Source organism: Gobio gobio, assembly GCF_949357685.1.
Source record: "Gobio gobio genome assembly, chromosome: 10".
NCBI lineage: Eukaryota > Metazoa > Chordata > Actinopteri > Cypriniformes > Gobionidae > Gobio > Gobio gobio.
Genome location: NC_137116.1, coordinates 23,914,901 through 23,938,838, shown reverse-complemented (window position 1 = coordinate 23,938,838; position 23,938 = coordinate 23,914,901). Strand labels below are relative to the sequence as shown.

The following is a 23,938-nucleotide window of genomic DNA, read 5'->3' as shown; positions in this document are numbered from 1 at the left end:
AGCCACTTCAAATAAAATACCTACATTTGGTTGCTGGTGAGTGTGAATTCCACTCCTTGTGCATGCATCTCCACAAATGTTACAGCAAGAAGGAAAGTGACAGAAAAGATCATAGACAGTGATGTTTCATGTTCAAAATCACCTTTATATTCAAAAACCAACATGAAACTAACTAGCAGTGAAGAACAGAAGAATAAGGTTGAGAAAAAGAGAGTCATGAAGTTTGAAGAGGAATGAAACGCGCGTATTTACCGTGAGGAGATGTTTCCCTGGAATGAGTAGCAGAGAAAGAAGCAGAGAGAGGGAAAGGATTACAGCCAGCTCTGTTTTTGCTGGGAGGGCGTTTGCAATTTACTCTGATTCTGTGACTCAGCCTTTGTGTGTGTGTGTGTGTGTGTGTGTGTGTGTGTGTGTGTGTGTGTGTGTGTGTGTGTGTGTGTGTGTGTGTGTGTGTGTGTGTGTGTGTGTGTGTGTGTGTGTGTGTGTGTGTGTGTGTGTGTGTGTGTGTGTGTGTGTGTGTGTGTGTGTGTGTGTGTGTGTGTGTGTAATACACCATTCTGGGCAAGCCAGGATCATATATGAAACTCTCTGTGCCTAACAAGTCCGAAGCCGTAATAGTTTCCATCCCCATACTCACATACATATACACACACACACACACACACACACACACACATGCACAGCTGGAAATAATAGAAAGTCCCATGCAGGCTGAGGAGAAACACCCTCTTGTGTGTTAAAATCAAAAGAACAAATGAGTGCATTTCCCTTCCCACACACACAGACGGCCTGTTTGATCTGCAAATACATAAGTTCATTGTTCACTGGAGGACAGATACTCACTTTCTCTTTTTCTCTCTCTGAAATACTATCATCTCATGTCTTCATGTCTTTTCTACTGTCATACAAATGAACACAAGTCAAACTGCCCGAGTAATACTAATAACGCAAAACATGTCAATTGAATTGAAGATGTGCCCTCTGCTAGAGAATGAAATGTGACAATCAAATAACATAACAATGTCCTTCTAGTTCAGCCGCACAACACACTTTCTGACTATTTCCACAGGCAATGAGGTTTAGTGGCCACTTATGTCCAATAAATTAAAGGATACTTAAACTACTGGGCTGACCAGCTAAGACGAGGCACTCTATATTAAAATCAACCTAAAAAACACATTTCAAATTACAGTCTATGGTTGCAGAAAGAGAAAATCTTGACATCCGCCTGCTTTCTTTGAAGTGACAATGTTTAATTCATGAATGAGTCAGATCTTTTCATTGACTTGTGTAAAAATCTCAACAATAATCCATTCGCAGTTGTTAAAAGTGGAAGATTATTAGTAAAGGACTTAAATTTCAGTGTGTTATTAATTTACTTATGAGGGTAAATAATGACAGAATTTGTATTTGTTGTTGAACAATTCCATTTAGGTTGTAAAAATATTGCGACCAATACTACTTAAACCAGCAATGATATACACAATATGAGTAATCAGCATATGGGGATGTTAAAACATGTCTCTTTTGTGTCTAGTTTTGTAAAAATGTGGATAGAGCTGAGGTTAACTGTATAATTGAGCATAAACTGTAAAACAATGACAGAACTTACACCCAATTATACTAATTCTTACACAAGGCGACTCATTAAAAGTACTTTTTATAACATGTAATGCACACTTCTGAAGAACCCTTTCACAACCCTTTCTTATTCCAAGTAAAGGCAGTTTGACATGGATGAGATCATTCATCCCTATTTACCTACACCACCTTCCTTTCCTTATATCTCTGATATCTCACAACAGTATGCAATATGAGTGGTTGAATGAGTCACAAAAAGACTGTAATTCAAATGAATGAAGTCATTCAAGATGGGAAATTACAGAAACTACATTTCATACATTTTTACAGAACAAAAATACTGGAGGTACTGTTTTGTAGTGAGCCAAGGGCACTTACCTTGCTGCACGTCTGTCGATGAGGATGTGTTTTCTTCATCAAATTGAGCAGACTTTAAGAGTAATCTTCAGTTCACTCCTCTGAGCCATTCTCTAACCCCCACTCTGCTTTGACTCAATGGCTCCCTCACTTGTTTTCTTCCTCCTCAGGCTGTTCTGCCATCCAAAATAAATATTTAACAGTCAGATAACATGATCAACAACCAAAGGTCACGTCCTACTCACTCTGCCATTCTCCACCCATAAATTTTTTTATGAATTCGCCACTCAATGGCCCTCATTTATCAAAAGTGCGTACACCAATTTTCCAGCGTACACCTGGCGTACACCCAAAACCACGGTGACTTTGAGATTTATCAATATGGCCGTTGGCGTATGGCACGCTCAAATCCTACACCAGCTCAGGAGGTGGTGTACGCACGTTTTGAGTTAGTGCGAAAATGCGCAGAAAAACAATTCCTAACACCACAAAACGCACTGACAAAGATATGCTATATTATGACCCACTGTAAAAACAACAACAACAACAACAACAACAACAACAAATAAAGCCCTATTCGCACGGGATAAGTATTATCTGGGGACCTCATGTGATTTAGAAATGACTCCCCCACATCTGAATTTTGCGTGGCGCATTCGCACGGGATAAGCTGTGATTTTACTCGAATTTACTGACTTATCTCCCGGATATGATGTTACTTGAAAATGTTTTTTCGTTATATAGCTGTATGAAATTATAAACAGTCGTATCGATATCATTTTGATTGTTTTATAGTAATACAAATAATTTCGTTCAGTTAGAGAACAGACGCAATTAAAAACGTAACTGAGCAATATAATAACAATATACGACGGAAGATTCAGTTTCAAAGCTAATGTAAAAGTGCCCATTTAAGCGAGTTGTCATTGTACTGTTCTGTTTTTGTGTTTTTCATTAAGAATAATATTAAACACACCATTCAAGCAATTTACTCCCAAATTGTGCTCATTCTAAAGTGAAAGTAGTAGCCTATAATCCGCGCGGCCGTACGGGAAGTCATAACGGTGTGCATTATATGCAGCCTAGCTCCATTTTTCGTGAAAGATAAAGATAGAAATGCGCACAGGACACAAAAACCTTGCAAAAATTATAATATTATCACAGGACCTCGGTGTTTGGCGAAATATGGTAGGTCATTTGCGGGGGAATTTTTACTTTACATATTACAGATATGGCCGATTCGCACGGGATTAAGATCACAGACATTCTCTGCGATTATTACAAATCACCAGAGCTCCCCACATATACTAATCCCGTGCGAATAGAGAAGTAATTATAAACTTCAGTGTTTATTTTTGTGCAACATGGACTTCAATGTTTAATTTGTGTGACTTTACCAAAGCATTTGATATGCATTCCTCCAGTTGCGAGCCTGTGCGCTTTACCTGACGTTGGTTAGGCCCGGCAGCTGCGCACGGACTGGGACTGAACATAATTCAGACTGACAAAATAATAAAAATGACATTCTTCTTCTTTTAAATAATAATAAAATAAATAATCATAATAACGACATTCTTCTTCTAAATAACAATAAGCGTCATTAATAAGACAAATCATGATAATAATAAGAATCTAACAAATTGTCATGCAATTATATTAATGTGAATGAATGGTACTCCACATCACATCATCATCACTATTGTACACCCCAATACATGTGATGTGATACGAAATTAAATGCTAATTATTTCAAAACACGTGCTGTAATTTTAGGTAATTTCTCATCCAAAAAGCTATTTAAACTGGATTTCCACCTTACACCTTTTTGTGGGCGCCTTTAATCCCACTCTTTAAACTCCCAAATAAAACAATTTAGTTTTTTTTCCACTTCCCTGGTGATGGTCTCGATCTCCACGTCAGAGAAGTTTCGCTTCATTGCCGTCTTCCGAGTGTCCATGGCGTAAAATGAGGGCGTGGGGGAGGCAGAGACTTGAATATATAGGGGCGTGTTATTTTAATGACGATCGTTTTCAGCCGCGGCATTTATCAAGGGCAGGTTTTGCGTACGCCTGGATTTCAGAGGTGCGCACAGCTTCATAAATCAGGCGGTGAGAGGAGTGTAAGCATAATCTTACGCCAACATATACGCCCGTTTCTACGCAAGATTGATAAATGAGGGCCAATATCCCCACTTATAGCTAGATTTCTGGGGTGTTACTGTAACTGTAATTTAATGCTGATGAACAACTCATTGGACTCGTTGCCCACTGCAGAAACCCAACAAGTTATAGAGTGGTGCAGATATGAATTCAGAACCTGGAAGACCAATTCACCGCTGGCTCCTTCTAGATTTTTCGATTTATGTGTAAAATAAAGCCTGTGGTAAAAATTATACTTCATTATACTTTGACGTTTTGTTCTGCAACGTAAATTACACACACCCACAGTACAAATGCACATTTTGAAGCAGCTATGTTCATTTTTGAAAACGTACGTTTTTAATAAGTAACCAGATAAGACAGCTTTGGCTGTGAGTTTGTACATTGTAGATCAAAACGCCAAAAGAGAATCGTCAAGTTACGTTTACCACAGGCTTTATTTTACTCATACATTGAATAACCCCATTATAAAGCCTCCCATTGGTAAATCTCGAAGGAACCAACAGCGTATTAGACTTTCAGGTTCTGACGTCATACCTTCACCACTCTAAACAAGAACGTACAAAATATTTGCATTAGAAATAAGTCAATATTTCACTTCATTTAAGGTCACTGTACAAATGATTCAATCTGATGATCTGATGTACCTGACAGGAAAAGTAGCAGTAAGAACCGTAGAACACTTCTGTCGCAACTGCATTTCTTGACATTAAAACATCACGATGGCATATATTTATACAGTAAATACATTTATATACATATAAATATATTTATATTTTCTATATTTATACAGTAAAAATTGAAACACAAACCTATTCCAAGGTAACAAATGGTTATATGGTAACAATCGATGAACCAAAATATTATGACCAGTCACAGGTGAAGCGAATAGTTGATTATCTCCTAACAAGCTCACGTCATGGTCCGGGTAGATGGTATACAAACAATCAGTTCTTGTAATCAATAAGTTAGATGCAGGAGAAAGTGGCAGAAATAAAGATCGACGAACGACTTTGACAAGGGCCGAATTGTTATCGCAAGGTGACTGGGTCAGAATATCTCTGAAACGACAAGGCTTGTAGGTTGCTTTCAGTTAGCAGTGGTGAGAGTGGTCCAAGGAATGACAAACTAAACCGGTGACAGGGTGTTGGGCGTCTGGTCCGAGTCAACAGAAAGTCACACAAGTCACACTGCTCTATATGGGACTGTGTAGCCATGTATGTGCATGCCATATACCTGGGGAAGTGATGGGACTAGGATGCACTGTGGGACGACGACAGGCCGGTGGAGGAAGGGACCAATGTTCTCTGGCCAATATTCCACTCGGAAACCCTGGGTCCGGCCATTCATGTGGACGTAAAGTGGACACATGCCAACTACCTAAACATTCTTCCAGACCATGTACACCCCTTCATGACAATGTTGTCCCCTGGTGGAAGTGGCCTCTTTCAGCAGGATAATGCACGCTGCACACATTGTTCAGGAATGGTTTGAGGAACATGATGAAGAGTTTAAGGTGTTGCCCTGGCCTTCAAATTCCCCAGATCTCAGTCCAATTGAGCATCTGTGGGATGTTCTAGACCAACAAGTTTGATCCACAGCGGATGTACATCGCAACTTACAGGACTACAGATCTGCTGCTCACGTCTTGGTACCAGGTACCACAGCACACCTTCAGGGGTCTAGTAGAGTCCATGCCTCAGTGGGTCAGAGCTGTTTTGGAGCACAAACAGCATGTTAGGTCATAATGCTTTGGCTCATCTGTGTATATATATTCACTCACTTTATTTATCCTATGCGTTCCATTCGGTGACTGTTGAGCTAGAAAAGAAAGATAGTGTCTGAATGTTGCGGTTGTTGGTCAGTTTGTATGTAAATGTATGTTTTTGACCAACCTTTTCCAATTCTGATGTCATTTCTAGCAAGAAATTACTACTGTAGTAATTAGATATTCGCTCAGTTACCACCAAAGCTTGCGCTATTTTGCTGTAGATTATTAAACTGTTACGCTGCCTCAGAAGTCTGTCCGAAATCGTGAGGTGCCTTTGTCTGCAAACGCTGCCATACAAGTCATTGCCTGTTAAGGCAGTGAGGCAACAAGTCAGCTGCCTAGGTTTTCGGACGCAGCCATGGTCAAGACCAAACTGAGCATCAGAATAGGGAAGAAAGGTGATTCAAGTGATTTCTGAACATGACATGGTTGTTGGTGTTAGACAGGCTGGTCTGAGTATTTCAGAAACTGCTGATCTACTGGGATTTTCACGCACAACCATCTCTAGGGTTTACAGTGAATGGAGTTAGCGAAAATGCCTTGTTGATGCCGGAGGTCAGAGGAGAATGGCCAGACTGGTTCAAGCTGATAGAAAGGCAAAAGTACAACTTAAATAACTACTTGTTACAAAAAAAAGTTATGTAGAAGAGCAATTTCTACACGTCGAGGCAGATGGGCTACAGCAGCAGAAGACACACTGGTGCCAATCCTGTCAGCTAAGAACAGGAAACTGAGGCTACAATTTGCAAAGGCTCAGCAAAATTGACAATAGAAGATTGCAAAAACGTTGCCTGTGCCTGGTCTGATGAGTCTCAATTTCTGCTGGGACATTCAGATGGTAGGGTCAGAATTTGGCGTAAACAACATGAAAGCATGGATAAATCTGCCTTGTATCAACTCAGGCCAATGGTGGTGTAACGGTTACACGCTTGTGTAACTCTTGACACACTTTGTGCCCCTTAGCACCAATTGAGTATTGTTTAAAAATGCCACAGCCTACCTGAGTATTGTTGCTGACCATGTCCATCCCTATATGACCACAGTATACCCATCTTCTGATGGCTACTCCCAGCAGGATAACGTACCATGTCACAAAGCTCAAATTATCTCAAACTGACTTCTTGAACATGAATTCACTATACTCAAATGACTTCCAGTTACCAGATCTCAACCCAATAGAGCACCTTTGGGATGAGGTGGAACAGAAGATTTGCATCATGGATATGTAGCCGCCAAATCTGCAGCAACTGCGTGATGCTATCATGTCAATATGGAACTAAATCTCTGAGGAATGTTTCCAGCCCCTTGTTGAATATGCCATGAAGAATTAATGCAGTTCTAAAGGCAAAAGGAGATACTAGCAAGATGCCCCACTAAAGTGGTCAGTGAGTGTAAATATACATAACTGCATGTATCAAATAACTGTTTTGGCCAACAAATATTGTAATGAATAGACTGTATACATTTATAACATATAAAACAGATGTGACAACCTATTCCAACCTGCACTCAACAAAATGAATCATGGCTCAGTTTATTATTAAGCATCGTCATTTTGCAGAAATAACACAATTTTCAAAATGTATTTATTCAAATACCTTAGAAAAAAACATAATCATTTAAAAAGTGTGAACATGTTCCACATAAGCAAGATGCAATTAGTTAAATCATAAACTTGGTTATCTTTCTAACAAACATGCCTCGGTTTATTAGTTTATATTAACACCATTTACCTGAATGAATAAAAATTGTATATGCAATTCAAATACATAAACCTTTAATACTATGCCTAATTTGTGGGGAAAGTCTTGCCCTGAGAACACACTTATAATCTTTAATTTTGATGATTACAATTTTTCAGGTAAAAACATACTTCATTATATTGCTGTGAAGGTCAGTGTGGTTTTATTAAGTTCACTTTAAACCAAACAGCTAGAAGAAAAATAGGATACTGGAATTTTAGTTTGCAGGACATGGTTCACAAATATTATTCTAATTTAAGAGGGTTTTGAACTAGATGTTTGAAAACAATAAACCAACTCCTATAGAAGCACAAGTTTGTCAAATAAGACTTCTAACTCAAAAACGTATACATTTGCTGAAACTTCCCCGTGTCAACCAGCCCTGGTGCTATTTTGATTGCTTGAAATGTCATGTATCACAATGTTGACAATGTAGATTTATATTATATCATATAATATAACGTTAGTTTATATTAGGCCTAGGCTATATCAAAACCAGATTTGTCCACGTTTGTTCAGTATTCCTCCATATTCAGTCAAATTCATAAGAAAACTATAGTGTTAACTTCTAGACTTTAATATCTAACAGTCAGCCCACATGCAAACAAACGAAACCAAATATAGCACTTTCTCTTATTAGTACACTGCATTTCTCACGCCCAAATCCGTAATTCCTCTTCCCCGCCCTTCCTGACTATTTTCAACTATTATTTTAAAGGAAAAAGCTCACCCACTTTTAAACGTAGATTTCTTCTGCATTACGGAGCCTTATATTTTGAATGTTGAACATCAGCGTCGTAAAAGAATTAGAAGAATTAGAATAATGGCTAGTCAAACTTTTGTAACTGTTTCTTCTGTGTTGTTGGGATTTTTTGTTTCCTGTACAATACTGACACCTGGTGGAAATGTTCAGTGGTCCAAACCCTTACGAATAAATTAGCATAAAAAGTCAGTCCTACAAACTGTTTACATAAAATGCATTTAATACAAAATTTAAAACATTGCTCATATTAAATATATACACATTTACATTACATACATATATATTTACATCACTTACATATTCACATTATAGATTCAGAACATAATCAGATATTTTCAAAAATATATTACATTTAAATAATTAATCAAAATTATACAATAATTTACAAAAGAGAAATAGTGCAACTAGAGAGAAACATTTGCACAGTGCATTGATAGATTTGTACATCACAACAGCAATTCTGAAATCAATTGTACAAAATATATTCAACAAACAGATCATATGGCCACTAGTTTAAATGGGATGAAAACTAGTCACATGGATGGAAGAAACCCAAGGGCTGACGACACAGAGGGCATGTCCCAAACGTCATGTAAACCCTCATGCCGCACGGACCACAAACACATTTATGACCACAGCTCAAACGACAGTTTGCCACTTCACTGTAACACACTACACATTCCTCACAGTCTGAAGTTTCATGATCTGAGGGGGAAGAGAGAAGAGGTTAGGTGGTGAAACTACATGCACTAACTAGACCATACAATGGCTGCTATGAGCTTATGTGATTCTTACCCTTGTTGTCAAGGTAATGGTTTCTCTGTTCCAGCATGCTCATTTGTTCCTTGATTCTTTCTAGCATTTCTTTATCTTCGGTGTGTTTGATGTGTGTGAGAGCAGGACAGGACCTCCTGGTGAAGATGCAACGTCTCTTTTTGGAACCTATAATGGAACCACAGACCATATACTGTTAGGCAAAAGTAATGAAATAATTATAAAAATTATCATTACTAGTGCAATAATTATAAAAAAATATTATAATATGTATTATAATATATTATATATATATATATATATATATATATATATATATATATATATATATATATATATATATATATATATATATATATATAATGTTGTGTATAATATTTATATAATATAATTAATTAATTAGTATCTTATGTGTAATAATAATAATATCAAATGGCGAATTTTATTTAAAAAATATATATATAATATAATATATTACAATTACATTCAACATTTGATATTATTATTATTTATATTATATTAATTATTATTATTAGTAGTAGTAGTAGTAATATTCATTATTCTAATAATTATTCTATCTTTAATATTATTATTATGTCAAAAATCAAGATATTAATTGTGATTATTTTATTCTACTGTATGTTAATCTCAAATATGATGCAATTTATTAAAAAGTAAATATTTATAGATTATTTTTCCCAATTGTCTTTAGAATGACAATATACAAACAAGTTATTATATATAGTTATTATATATAGTATTAATGACAATATACAATAAAATGTATATAATATTTATATAATTTTTTCATTAGTATCTTAAGTGTAATAATAATATCAACAGTATAATAATAATATAAAATGGTGACACTTATTGTAATATGGGTTATTCATAAATAGAATGCCATCAAATTTTAGGAAATTAGGCCCCATGCTAGCAGATCATATTTGGCAGTCTTGGTATAAAAAAAACTGGCTTCAAAAGGTACAAAAACCATTATTTTGTTGATGCTATCAGAATATGAATATCGGAAGCCTCACCCAGCATCATCACGGAAGTGGTCTGTCCATAGACGTCAATCATCGCCCAGACGGGCCATGTGGGGTTCAGAGTGGTCGGCTCCGTGTGTGTGCTGCCATCGGAACACAGTATGTGCATGCAGCCATTCTTCTTCAACCAGAACTGAATCTCTAAGCCAGGGCGACAAATGCCCTCGGGAACTACTACTGCCGCGTACAGTGGAGAGTGGGTCAGGTCTGGGATGGCCAGAGGGGGTAAAGTTGTGTGTTCGGGTAAAACATGAGTAAATCCGACCCGCAGTGCTCCGTGCCAACGTCGCTCGCAGTGCTCGACTCGCAGGCGCACCTTCTCCTCTATTTGCACCGGTCGCCCGCTGAACGTCAGCCCGTGGCAGAACGACGATACGTCCCTGGTCACCCGACGACCACCGTCACTCAGAGTTATCAGAGGACCCTTCACGTCTGAGTGGAAGGAGATCGCTCTCAGGCTCCCGAGCGCGTGACACACGCATTTCACCGTATCTGAGAAAGAAATAAAGGGTCATTATAGATTCATCTAAATGACCACGCGGTATATGTGGACATTTCTGTTATGATTCATCGGTCTTTTTTGCAACTGTTTTGCTCGGGACTTTCCAGTACGTCCGATTCGCGAATCCTTCTTTTGAGCAGAATCAACCGGTTCGAACGACTCGTCCAAGGACTAGACTGAATTCAGATTGATTAAGACACTTTTCCCAGTCATCTCAATGGCAAACGTGTACCGATTAACATTTACGACGACGAGACAGTTTTATCAATCAACACATGAAATAAGGGTTTAATCTTAGTCGAGAGATTAAATTTAAATTCAGTCATGTTTAATCTAGGCCAAATGCAAATTATATTAAGGTTCTAATTTAGATGAATCATGTCTGCAACAACCTGATGTGGGACACATGAAATGAAAACAAACACCCGTATTAAAGCTTAAAACGCAATGCATGTCATTTACAGAATCAAATAATGAACGAACTGTGAAACGTTTCGAATCTTTGAAACGAACTGTTCAAAAGAACCGATTCGCGGAACTGACTCATTGTCGGCAACAGCGGTTTATAACCACTAGAGGCCGCCGCTGCTCACTGTCAAATCACTGTTTTGGACAGTGTCGCACGCGTCGCACACGTTATCGAGCTCGGATTCTCCAATATTGCGCTGTAAATATTATAATAATTACATATTTTTGACGCATGATATAATATTTAGCCTAATCTAATTATTTATTGACAATTTTATTGTAGCCTATACATTACTGTAAATTAATTGGTTGGTTGACGTTATTTAAAAAGAAAACATTTAGAAACTTGTTAATTACAAATTTGAAATACCAACACAACTCTCTTTAAACTTTACATATTGCTTTTTCATTTAGAGATATTGTAGAAAAGTTACCATTTGCTTCTAGAGTCATCTTCTTGCCTTTATTTTTCTCTGTCATCCTGTTTTCTTAAGCAGCTCTTGGTATCTTCAGTAGCTACTGTAGGATACATCAGTTTCTATATCTAAGTAGAGGGGGAATTTGTTGCTTTTTAAATACACGTGTTGTGGTTTATAGCTAAACACAGGATATTATTGGATAGAGGGGGGACTGGGGCGGAGCCTGGAAAGTTACATTGAGGATGACTCCACTTGGCACTAAAATGATAGTAATAACGGCTCGGAAAGTTTTAGGTATTTAGTAATCCATTCGTTTTTTTGTACGTATAGGCTGGTGAGTAAAATAAAGTATTTGGGTGTTTCTATGCGCGTCTGGTCCTCAGACTCGGTAAACACTCGGAAAATAAACTTTTCACACGTTTCTAACATTTCCTGGATCAAGGGCACTTTAGTTTGTGTTTTGCATTTTGGTGGGTTTAAAGCTCAAGAGCTTTGCAAAGCACAAAAACAACATATTCAAAAAACGCAGTAGTTGAGTGTTTGAGTCAAGATAGGCTACTATTTTTTATGATATCATTAACTCATTATATCATTCACTCACCTTGTGATAACCACCATTTGTTTTGTTCATACTTGTTTCAAAGGGTTATTTGGAAATAAATTACATCTCTAAATATATTTTCTGTTGCATGTTTATACACATTTTTAACTTTTTATTAGAATGCTGAAAATGTATCACAGGTTATAAAAGAAAACATTAATCAGCACAACTTTTTCCATCATTGATAATACATCAGCATATTAGAATGATTTCTGAAGGATCATATGACACTAAAGACTGGAGTAATGGCTGATAATGGCTGATGTAAATTCAGCTTTGAGCACAGAAATACATTCTATTTTAAAGTATATTAAAATACTCAAATAATGATCAAATAAATGCAGGCTTGATGAGCAAATATAGCCTATATACACAAACACATACACACACACGATTAGGCATAACATTATGACCACTGACAGGTGAAGAGAAAAACACTGATTATCTCAAACATACTGACATACTGTAGCTCAAATTGCTCAAGAAGTTAATGCTGGTTCTGACAGAAAAGTGTCAGAATGCACAGTGCATCGCAGTTTGTTGCGTATAGGGCTGCATAGCCGCAGACCAATCAGGGTACCCATGCTGACCCCTTGTCCACCACCAAAAGCACCAACAGTGGGCACGTGAGCATCAGAACTTGACCTCTGAGCAATGGAAGAAGGTGACCTGGTCTGATGCGTGTGCGTCGCTTACCTGGGGAACACATGGCACCAGGATGCACTATGGGAAGAAGGCAAGCCGGCGGAGGCAGTGTGATGCTTTGGGTAATATTCTGCTGGGAAACCTTGGGTCCTCCCATACATGTGGATGTTACTCTGACACGTACCACCTACCTAAATGATATTCCCTGGTGGCTGTGCCCTCTTTCTGCAGGATAATGCGCCCTGCCACAAAGCAAAAATGGTTCAGGAATGGTATGAGGAACACAAAAACGAGTTTGAGGTGTTGACTTGGCCTCCAAATTCCCCAGATCTCAATCCAATCGAGCATCTGTGGGATGTACTGAACAAACAAGTCCGATCCATGGAGGCCCCACCGCACAACTTACAGGACTTAAAGGATCTGCTACTGACATCTTGGTGCCAGATCCCACAGCACTTCAAGGGTCTAGTGGAGTCCATGCCTCGACAGGTCAGGGCTGTTTTGGCAGCAAAAGGGGACCAACACAATATTAGGAAGGTGGTCATAATTTTATGGTATACACAGTACACCTGATCTGTATATATACTGTGTGTATATATATATATATATATATATATATATATATATATATATATATATATATATATATATATATATATATATATATATCAACCATAATTTAAAATCAACCATAGTTGACCAAAGTGCTTAACAGTGTCAGGATACACAAACAAACAAATAAACAAAACAAACAGTATAATGTCACAGTGTCAAAACTCGAAATGAAAGTTATGGAATACAGGTGGGTCTTGAGAATTTCAGCAGTCCGAGCTGTTCTTATATGAACAGGTAGACTATTCCAAAGGTTAGGAGCAGCCACTGAGAAGGCTTGGTCACCTTTCTTAACCTGGATCTCGGAACATCGAAGAGCATCTGATTAAAAAAAAATCAACCCTGAAACGGACAGAAAGCCAGTGGAGAGAGTAAATGTAAAAATGCATAAAGTTTTCTGTAATGGGTATGGTTTAGGGGCAGGTTTGTAGTGGGATAGAATATACAGTGTGAACAGTATAAAATCATTATGTCTATGGAAAGTCCCCATAAAACGTGTGTAAAACTTCCTAAAAATTCCTAAAAAAAAAAACAAAAAAAGAAAATTCCCTTCCTGTCTTGTAAGTTTGGTACTTTGTGCTTCATTGTGTCATCAAGTTAGTTCTGAAATGATGTATTGCATGGATGTTTAAGGAGCCACACGTTACTTGAACTGTCAAAAAGAAACCTAAATATTGTGGTGAGAATGGATAAGAACGCTCTTTGCACGCTCATAAAAAGCATGATTATTTAGTAGTGTAATCATGTGAGTATGCTATTAAACAGGCAACGTGCATCACAAGATGCATACTCTTTAGTACCATGTAGGATGCATGGACACATTTTCACCCAATGCTGTTATCATTATCATAGTTGAGTCTGTTTTGAGTATGTGAGTAACATGATTTAAACATTTTCTGTGGTCATGTTGTCAGTCTGACTTAAAACCAATATGTCCGCCCAAGGAGCTGGACATTCTGACTTTGCGGAAAGTAGTAACATATTAATTTTACTTTTCCTCAGAAAAAAAAATAAAAAATACAACTGCTAATATTAATTGTGAACATTGTGTTAAGATGCTGAAAAAGAAATTGAAGTTATAAAGTATGTTGTTCATGCTGTTATTTACCACATTTTGAAAAGTGTGTATTCCTGGAGATACGTTGCCAGATTAGGGTAAGAAGAAAAAAGGTGTATTATACACTCCAAAATATTGGAGGGTCCATAATATTGACAATCAGTTATTAACTGTCAATTATTAAGCTTTTAACTGGCCCCCTGTACAGTTTATTGCATTATTGCACATTGGGTGGGGGTGTAATGGGAGGGTTGAGAAATCCCTGGCAACCTACACCAGAAAAATCATTGCCAAGAACATTCATGGTCAGTCTCTCCAAGAGCCGGATACGACTGAAATGGTAATAGATAGATAGGTGTTACTGACTACTGTTGCACCAGTTTACTTTCACTTTTACTCGTTTGTTTTTGATTCATCCTTGTCTTAGATAACATTTTTTGACTGTGATTGCAGAAATGCTGTCTTGAAATTCAAAATATTTACAGATTAACAAAAACAATGGACAAGCATTGTGGATAAAAAGTGATATTCACTTTTTCCCTTTCAATGAGCCATTTATGTATGTTCAAGCTGTTTTCTAAAATGTCCTGGATCAAGGACATATTAGTTTATATTTAACAAAGCAATCATCAGCATATTCAGATAACAGTATTATTTCACTTTCGATTTGAGTGTTTGAGTCAAGGTTACTATATTTTTGTATCATTTACTCAGTCAATCATTCACTCATCTTTTTTACATTTATGTTTATGATTGTTTCAAAGGAGTAAATGTGGAAATTATTGAAATAAATGTATTTACTGTTGTGTCAGCGTGCATTAAAAGATGCTGAAATAGACCACAGCCACCAGGGAATACCGTTTCCATGAAAGGGTGTACATGGTCGGATGCTCACATGCCCACTTTCGCTTTCAGCGGTGGACAGGGGTCAGCATGGGGACCATGACTGGTCTGCGGCTATGCAGCTCCATACCCAACAAACAGTGATGCACTGTGTATTTTGACACCTTTCTATCAGAACCAGCAATAACTTCTTGAGCAATTTAAGCTACAATAGCTTGTCTGTTTGATCAGACCACACGAGCCAGCCTTCGCTCCCCACGTGCATCAATGTGCCTTGGCAGCCCATGACCCTGCCGCCGGTTCACCACTGTTCCTTCCTTGGACTATAGATACTGACCACTGCAGACGGGGAACACCACACAAGAGCTTCAGTTTTGGAGATCACATGCCATCACAATTTGGCCCTTGTCAAACTCACTCAAATCCTTATGCTTGCCCATTTTTCCTGCTTCTAACACATCAACTTTGAGGACAAAATGTTCACTTGCTGCCTAAAATATCCTACCCACTAACAGGTGCCGTGATGAAGAGATAATCAGTGTTATTCACTTCACCTATAATGAGAAGTGAATTCATAATGTTATGCCTAATCAGTATATATACTGTATATTGGGCCTAAAACTAACTTTTTGCCACACATGCCAAAATACAGGCACTTATGACTCTAAAACCTAACCCTAACCAGTGAAGATTCACAATTTCAGTAGCACATCTAAAACTAACCTAACTAATGTCAATTTAAAACATTTTTAAAGAGAAACAAGAAACAGTAGTTTTCAGGATAGACACTGAATAAAGTAATCAATTGAAAAATAAATTGTAAGACCGCATGAATTCGCTCCAAGGATCGTTAGCAAACCGCGGTGAAGGCCGCACACGCGTTCAGTGTTTCAGCTGGAAAAATGGATTTAATTATAATATTCTTAATCTGACTCCATTTATCATAGTTGTCGAATTTAGAAGAGAATCCCAACTGGTTGTTTGGTCATTTATATTTGATAGTTAATCATACATTTAATCATTCCGTTTTAACCCTTTGTTGCAATTATACCGTTCCACATTGGAGTTAATAATTACAGATTATTTCAGAAAGGATCAAAAATGTAACAATTTATTAACAATCAAGTAAATGTAAAATGTCAATTACATAATAGATTGAAATTCTAATTATGGTTACACTTCAAATAGTTTAAAATAGATGTAAACTTAAAATCTTAATTATACTCAGTAGGCCTCTGCCTAGAATGTTACCTGTGAGAATGAGAGAGAGAGAGAGAGAGAGAGAGAGAGAGAGAAAGAAAGAAAGAGATAGCTAAAGAGCAGCTCTCTCTGGAGAAAGCAGAGAATCCAAAAAGAGAAAGAGCTACAGTTCGGATCTTCTTTTATCCTCTTCCCTGATTTCACCAAACTCAAATATGACTCTTTCAAAACTGACCAATCAGACCAAACCGTGAGACGTTTGAAAGTAACCAATCAGACGAAATTTCTCCCACTGTACCAAAGGTATGAAAAGCATTTGGCCAGCCAGCCAGCCATTCTTTTGTCCTTAGAAATCCCAAATGGCCCTTCTGATGGCGTTAAGGGGGGAGGGGGTTGAGACAATTTCAAATATCTTGGTCTAACAGTTAAGCAGATGATTTTGTTCTATTTCAAATATCTTTGATTATTTTTCACCTTACAAAATAATAGTCTTCACTGAATGAATTAACAGATTATATTAAAGTTACAAAAGTTTTTCAGTCAAGCGAGTGATTTTTTTTTCATTATCTTTTGTTGTTTGATTAACATTAAAAACACAGACAGCAGCAGAAATATTAGGCTCCTGTAACTTTAAGACAATGCACAGATCCAATATACACGCGTGTTGACTCTCTCTACTGCAGGCGGGCCGCGGGCCAAATACGGCCCACCAGTCATCTTTATCCGGCCCTCCTAAACATTTAAAATCAGCACGGTTACTTTAAAGGTCCCATGGCATGGCATTTTTCTATTATTTTATAATGTTTCCTGAGGTGTACTTATATTGTTAGTATGATTTTTACATCATAAAAGGTCATAATTTAGAAATAAAAGGCATTTTTTCTATATTGATGTTTGCCCTGTGGCTGAATGCCCTGTTTCAAGGGGCGTGTCTGCTGTGAGACATCAGTAAAAACGCCCACTGTTGTGATTGGCTGACATCTTTGCATTTGAAATGAGTATCAGATCTTGTAGCGGAGGGGGCGTGGTTTAACGAGGTCTACGAGCAGGCACGAGCTGCTGCCAGAGAGACGGATGGACCTGAGTTCACTTCTCATCAGTTCTCTCAGAACATCTCAGTTCAGTGAACTGTTGAAGTTACTAGCATATACTTCAGGTTATTCATTTCTTTCTAGTCGGAGGGGCTGTCTGTCACTCATGTCAGAAAGTTAGTAACTTCAGTAAATTATGGATCAGCGCTGACTGGAGACGCGAACAGTTTAGAACGATTCAGTCCGATTTGGTGAACTGGTTCGACCGGTTCACTAAAAAGAACCGGCTCAAAAGAATGGTTCATCGCGAACCAGACATCACGGACCAGAGACGGAGCGATTGCTAACAAACAAAGTAATATTGTACAGGGTTGTGAGAGTGCTGTCAGGAAATTATGTCATAACAGGAAAATTCCAGATCAGCTCGTCTGGGCTGTCATTTTCTCAAAGGCAGAGAAAGACACCCAGAACTCGGTTTACACCGATCAAAATTTCTAGCCACTTGGGGACAATATTCAGGCTAGGGGAACTCATATTAATGTTGACAAACCTCATATAATGAACATTTTATGCCATGGGACCTTTAAGATCGAGCCCGCCACATTCATGTTTAGCAAATCTGATTTGTTCCCCGCCGGAAGACGTTTAAAAATTACAAGAACCAATTTACACTCGTCAGCGTATTTTTTGAAAGTTTGAAAGCCATTTTCATTTTGACTACAACTTACACATGTGAGTCGAGCTTTTCACATATGAATGTCATCAAAAACAACACTCGTTCCTCCCTTTCAAGTGACACCTCCATCAGTGCTTGCGGATCGCGCTAACTTCTTATGAGCCCAATTTTGTTGCTCTTTCAAGATCAAGCAAATGCAATTTTAGTCATTAGCAAAAGACTGGCATAGGTTGTGAATACTTGCATATATTTTGTTAATGTAACAATGCATCAAAGTTAAACAGTTATAAACAAAAGAAGTTTAAGAGCTCTGCATTACAGTTACAGTGCTGTAGGATCATTGACACGTATTGATTATTTACACTTGCTTTGAATTATATGTACAATGTACATTGTTCATAGTTGAACTATTAACATTAAGCTCTTGCAATGTTAAACTGCTTTTTAAAATATGACTTAAGTATATATTAAAAGGCAAAATACTGGATACAAGATGTGTGTGCATGTTTTTTAATATATGACCTATAAGTAACAAAAAATAAACATAGAAGTTATAACACAATAATATATAACAGGTTATAAGAGAATGGTAAAAGTTTGGCCCGCTTCATATTTACATTTTTTAAATCTGGCCCTCAAAGAAGAGTGGTTGAAGACCCCTGCTCTACTGTTTACGTTCACTTAAGACATAAATGACAATGTTTGCAAGGTTATTTGTTGCTGTTCAAGCGCAAGAAGACGTAAAAGAGAGCTCAATACAGTAATCGCACACTGTCTGAGACGCGTAGCTTTCTGGGCGCGTGTGTCAGATGTGTGCGCACAAAACTTTGCACACAGAGTTCCCTTTCGCGTCTTTCTGCACTTGAATATTTAAATTGGCAAGGCTTAAACTTTTGTGTGGCATCATCACTTGGTGAACTGTACAGTTGATTGGTGGGGATGGTTGGGTTGTGGTCCCACTCAGTGTTTGGGGGGTAGAGGGGTAATTATTATTATGCGCCCTCCAATGCCTCTGGGCCCCCTGTACACAGTAATGACACACCTTTCTGCCACTGCCACACATAAATTACATGGCCAAAAGAGTAGATACCAAATCTGAATGAACACATATTCTTATTCCAGCTACACCATTTGCTAACATGTGCATAAAACCAAGTGTACAGTTATGCACATGCACATTTAAAGTAGCGATTATCATCCAAAATCAGACCTCACTGATGATCTTGTGTCTGGATCAAATCACTGCAGCCTTTACAGACGATTAGAAGCTGTTATAACAGCAGAAGAGAAGACCAGCTCCCTATTAACCCTCATAGCTTTGAAATTAAATGTTTTAAATGTTACTTTTGGCCACATATATTTACCCATTGTGAATTGACTTAGAGCTTAATTCAGGTCAAGGGTACGGCTATCATTAAAACTACTGTGGAGGTGTGAGCCAATCAAATGTATGTCATAATGTATATACGTTTATTATTATAATGCGATAATGTTTTTGTTTGACTTTGTAGAGGAAGTGCGTGATGCTGTGAAAAAAACCTAATGAATTTATTGCTGTTGTCCATAAATGCTGGCTGTTCGTTTCTACATCTGGTGTAAAGCTTATCTTCATAGATAAGCTTCATAGATAAAGAGCATTTCAAAAGAAAACAGACACTCAGAGAAATTTGGGAGGGAAATATGTATTTTGTGTGAGTATTCTGCAGTTGGCCAGGACATTGTTTTAATTTACAAACTAATTGTCATATGTGCTGTATTTATATATTTGAGCATATTAATATGACTAACCCTATTCTCAAACAGTCTAGAACTGGGCCTGACATGAAGTCAGTTATAAATGCTCTGGTTTAAAATATGTTGCAAGCTATTGTTTTGTCCCACTTGTTGTAGATAAGGTCTGCATAGGTCCAGCATCCTTTGTTTTTTAGTCTATGTTTATTCCTATTAAATGTGTTTTCTTTCCTGCCATAAGAGTTCTTGATAACGTTCAACCAGGAATAAAATATCATAACGGTTGAAGAGAACAAATCATCTTTCTTTCCTACATGACCACCCTCAATCTTCACAAGTGATAAAGCTCTTAATTAAATATACTTGTAAGTCGTGTGCATTTTGTTTCGTAATTAATTTATGACCTTATTTTGACCTTAACGAAAATGAACCATGGTTTTACTACAAATAAAATAAAAAATAAAAACCATGGTTATTGTAGTAAAACCATGGTAACCGCAAATTAACCATGGTTTTGCTTCTCTAACCATAGTTTTACCAAAACTGTGGTTATATAAATAGTATTCAAACCATGGTTACTACACTTTCACTATAATAAAACCATGGTTAATTTTCGTAAGGGTTATTAGGCATATATAATTACAACAGTTTCTCAAATAAAACATCAGAATATTTTAATATTTTTCTAGCTTTTTTTAGGCCTATTTCAATTATGACTGACCATAATCAAACATGCAAGACTGTATGTCCATAAGTGAACGGATTCAGAAATGAATCAACCGTAACATTCTGGGAATTTCACAGGTTGCAGATCAGAAGTTTATGGCTGCTATGTTTCGTGCTGTTGGAATTTTACTAAAGGACACCTGTACTGGTGTGGTGCGTTTCCTGAAGCCGAAAGTTCCGCCGTTACTACGACCATATGACTATAAAGATGCTTTTGGGAAACGCACCCCTGCCCTGACCATGTGACTCTTAGTTACCCTCTACATCACCAAATATTAAGCATCTTATATTTACATTTTCAGAATGCGTTTAGTATGTTAAACAATGCATTTTAATTAGGCTACAGGTTACTTATGTATTAGGCCAGTGTTTCCCGACCTTTTTTCAGACATGGCACCCTTTGAAAATGTTCTCCATTTTGTGGCACCCCCTCGCATGAGTTACGCTAGGGGTGTAACGGTACAGATTGCTCACGGTTCGGTTTGTATCACGGTTTTAGGTTCATGGTTTCGGTACGGTTCAGTATTTGCTATGTTCAGGGAAAAAAGGAGTACTGTCAAATAAAAATAAAGAAAATAATAAGAACAAATAATTTAAATACAAGCAGCAGCACAAATAAATACTATAGAGCAAAGATACAAATAAAATAAACTATGCTTTTCAGGTAGGCTACGTCTAACATTAGTTCCCTTTCGTTCAGTCACTACGACGTACCTTAGTGACTAAAAAATGGGGGTTTCGCTTAGAAGCCAATCATCTTCGAGAATTTAACAACGCCCAATGGCAGTGCCAATGCCATGGGCATGCGGAATTTGCATGCGTAACTCCGCCCCACCGTGTGGGTATATAAGGAAGTACGCTGGCAACATCGCATTATGTTTCTGCTTTGGAGCCAAGAGTATCTCTTCACTCTTTCAAGCCTGCTATCTGAGTCTTTGTCAGCCTTCGAGACAAACAGCTTTCCAGAGGCGTTGGTGTCTATGGCGCGTTCCAGTGATCGCATACTGCCTGCCTGCTGATCTGCGCAGTGGTCCGTCTGACAGCTGGTGGTCCCTGGGCGCTTCGGCGTTCTCTGTGAAGCTTCCTCTCATAAAAGAGCTTACACGTGGCACGTCCTTTTCAGGATGTCTCGCCCATGTACTTCTGGGTGTGGCCGGTCGCTGACTTCTTCCGATGGGCACAATCTCTGCTTGGTATGCTTGGGCATTCAGCATGCTCAAGCAGCGTTTGTGGATGAGTCATGTTCCCACTGCGGGAACATGACCATCGCGGTGCTGCGATCTAGACGGAAGGATCTTCTTAATGAAGTGAGAGTCCCCTCTACCACACCCCGATCTACCGTTCCCCCCGTGGGCAGTACTTCGGCTGGTGGTCAGGGTGATCTGAGGGTGACGGTGTGGAACAAAGCCCCGGCGCTCATGCCTCGGTCCACACCCCCCTCTAGCGCTCCACAACCCGCGAGTGTCCAGGCTGAAATCGCGGGGCCTGCTCTGGCACCCCCGCACATTTCGTTTGGCGCTCCGGAGGATGATGCGATGTCGGTCACCGCATCACAAGGTGGGCTCGAGTCCTCTGAGGATGATGACTCGCTGTGCTGCCGCCTTCGGGCGCGCCAGCATTGCCCAAGTCGGACCCAGAGCTGACAGCCATGTTGTCTCGGGCAGCCGCGAGTCTAGGGTTAGAGTGGAACCCTCCACCCTGTCCTGAACGCTCGCGGCTCGACGATTGGTTTTTGGGGACCCGCACTGACTCACGTCAGTCCCCGCCCCCAATACCTTTCTTTCCCGAGCTGCATGAGGAGATTGCCCGGTCCTGGAAGTCCCCGTTGCCTTCCTGTGACCGGTCTGCAACCTCCTCCGCCTTCTCCACCCTTGATGGGGCCGTGGCCAAAGGGTACACTGGGGTCCCCCAAGTTGAACGTTCTGTTGCGATGCAACTGTGTCCGCAGAGCGCTTCAACATAGCGTGGTGATCCTGAGCACCCCTCCAAAGCCTGTCGATTCACATCAACCTTGGTGGCGAAATCGCACAGAGCTGCGGGGTAGGCTGCCGCCACTTTGCATGCCATGGCGATCCTTCAGGTCTACCAGGCCAGGATCCTCAGGGACATGCACAAGCCACCGACCTCGCTCTCCGGGCGACGAAGGTAACCGCACGCTCCCTGGGTCAGGTGATGTCCACAAATGTGGTCCAGGAGCGACACCTGTGGCTAAACCTGGCCGATATGCGGGACAGCGAGCGGACACGTTTCCTCGATGCCCCCATATCCCAGGCTGGCCTCTTCGGCGGCGCGGTTGAAAACTTCGCCCAACAGTTTTCAATTGCCCAGAAGCAGACTGAGGCTATCAAACACATACTGCCCCGGCGGCCAGCTGCTGCCTCCACCCAGCCGCCGGCACAGTCGCCTCAGCCTGCTCGCTGCAGAGGACGCCCTCCTAAGGCTCCCGCCCCTCCCGCCCGGCCCAAGCAGCAGCCATCACCCAGGCCGAGTCGCGGAGGAAGCCGTAAGAAGGCGTCCCAGTCCCCTCAGGTTGCACAGCGCCCCGCTAAACGCCAGGCCAAGCGGCGTTCCTGAGACGGACGGCTCAGGGATGGGAAATTCTTTCCAGGAGATGGTAGCAAGAACACTCCTTCCCCCGGTGGAGGGCCGGGGGAGAATCCTTTGTTCAGCTGCTGGCCCCCGGGTCAGCAGCACCCTAATTTGGTCAAAGAAAGAATTAACACTCCCATCCCTGAGCCCCCAGAGATCGGTGATGACGGTGCGCGCCACCCACGGGTCCTGCCACTCGCATCCCTCTTTGTCGCCAGCCCCCTGGCAGAGCAGACCCCAGTGGAACGTGCGTCCTTCCCTGGTCTCCTCTGTCAGGACGCAGCCGTTAACCGCACCCCCACACCGGGACGCCCAACAGCCTCCCTTGTCCGGGTCGGTAACGCTGCATCGCTGCCCCACACCGGGTACGTCTGTAGTCCGAATGACCCCGCTGGTGCAGTACCTGGGAGCCTGGCTTCAGATTCCAGGGCTGTCCCGCTGGGTCGCGAAGACAATCAGGCGCGGCTACGCGATTCAGTTCACGCAGGCTCCCCCCTGCTTCCGGGGAGTCCACTTTACTATGGTTGGGGCCAATGCCCCTGTCATGCGAGCGGAGTTTGCCTCCCTTCTGGCGAAGGGTGCGATCGAGCCTGTCCCTCCAGCCGAGATGAAGTCCGGGTTCTACAGCCCCTACTTCATTGT

The 23,938-nt window shown here is 39.8% G+C and overlaps 2 protein-coding genes across 5 annotated transcripts in view; both read right to left on the bottom strand.

Annotated features, from left to right (window-relative positions):
• Positions 1–8,491, bottom strand: part of sorbs3 (sorbin and SH3 domain containing 3) — a 75,871-nt gene extending 67,380 nt beyond the window's left edge. For 2 of the 4 annotated variants that reach the window (XM_079827937.1, XM_079827938.1), the window contains exon 1: positions 1,960–2,087. In XM_079827937.1, the coding sequence (XP_079684063.1) occupies positions 1,960–1,998 (39 nt within the window). In that variant the 5' untranslated portion in view covers positions 1,999–2,087. Of the gene's footprint in view, positions 1–252; positions 290–1,959; positions 2,110–8,344 lie in introns of those variants that run through there. The other 2 variants (XM_079827933.1, XM_079827935.1) reach the window with 2 other exon arrangements.
• Positions 8,492–8,575: 84 nt separating this feature from the next.
• Positions 8,576–11,712, bottom strand: LOC307132093 (E3 ubiquitin-protein ligase NEURL3). Its single transcript, XM_079826240.1, has 4 exons — positions 11,601–11,712; positions 10,188–10,688; positions 9,169–9,315; positions 8,576–9,078 (listed from the first exon to the last, which is right to left on the bottom strand). The coding sequence occupies exons 1-4, from the start codon at positions 11,644–11,646 to the stop codon at positions 8,903–8,905; spliced, it is 870 nt and encodes a 289-aa protein (XP_079682366.1). The 5' UTR covers positions 11,647–11,712; the 3' UTR covers positions 8,576–8,902.
• Positions 11,713–23,938: the final 12,226 nt, after the last annotated feature.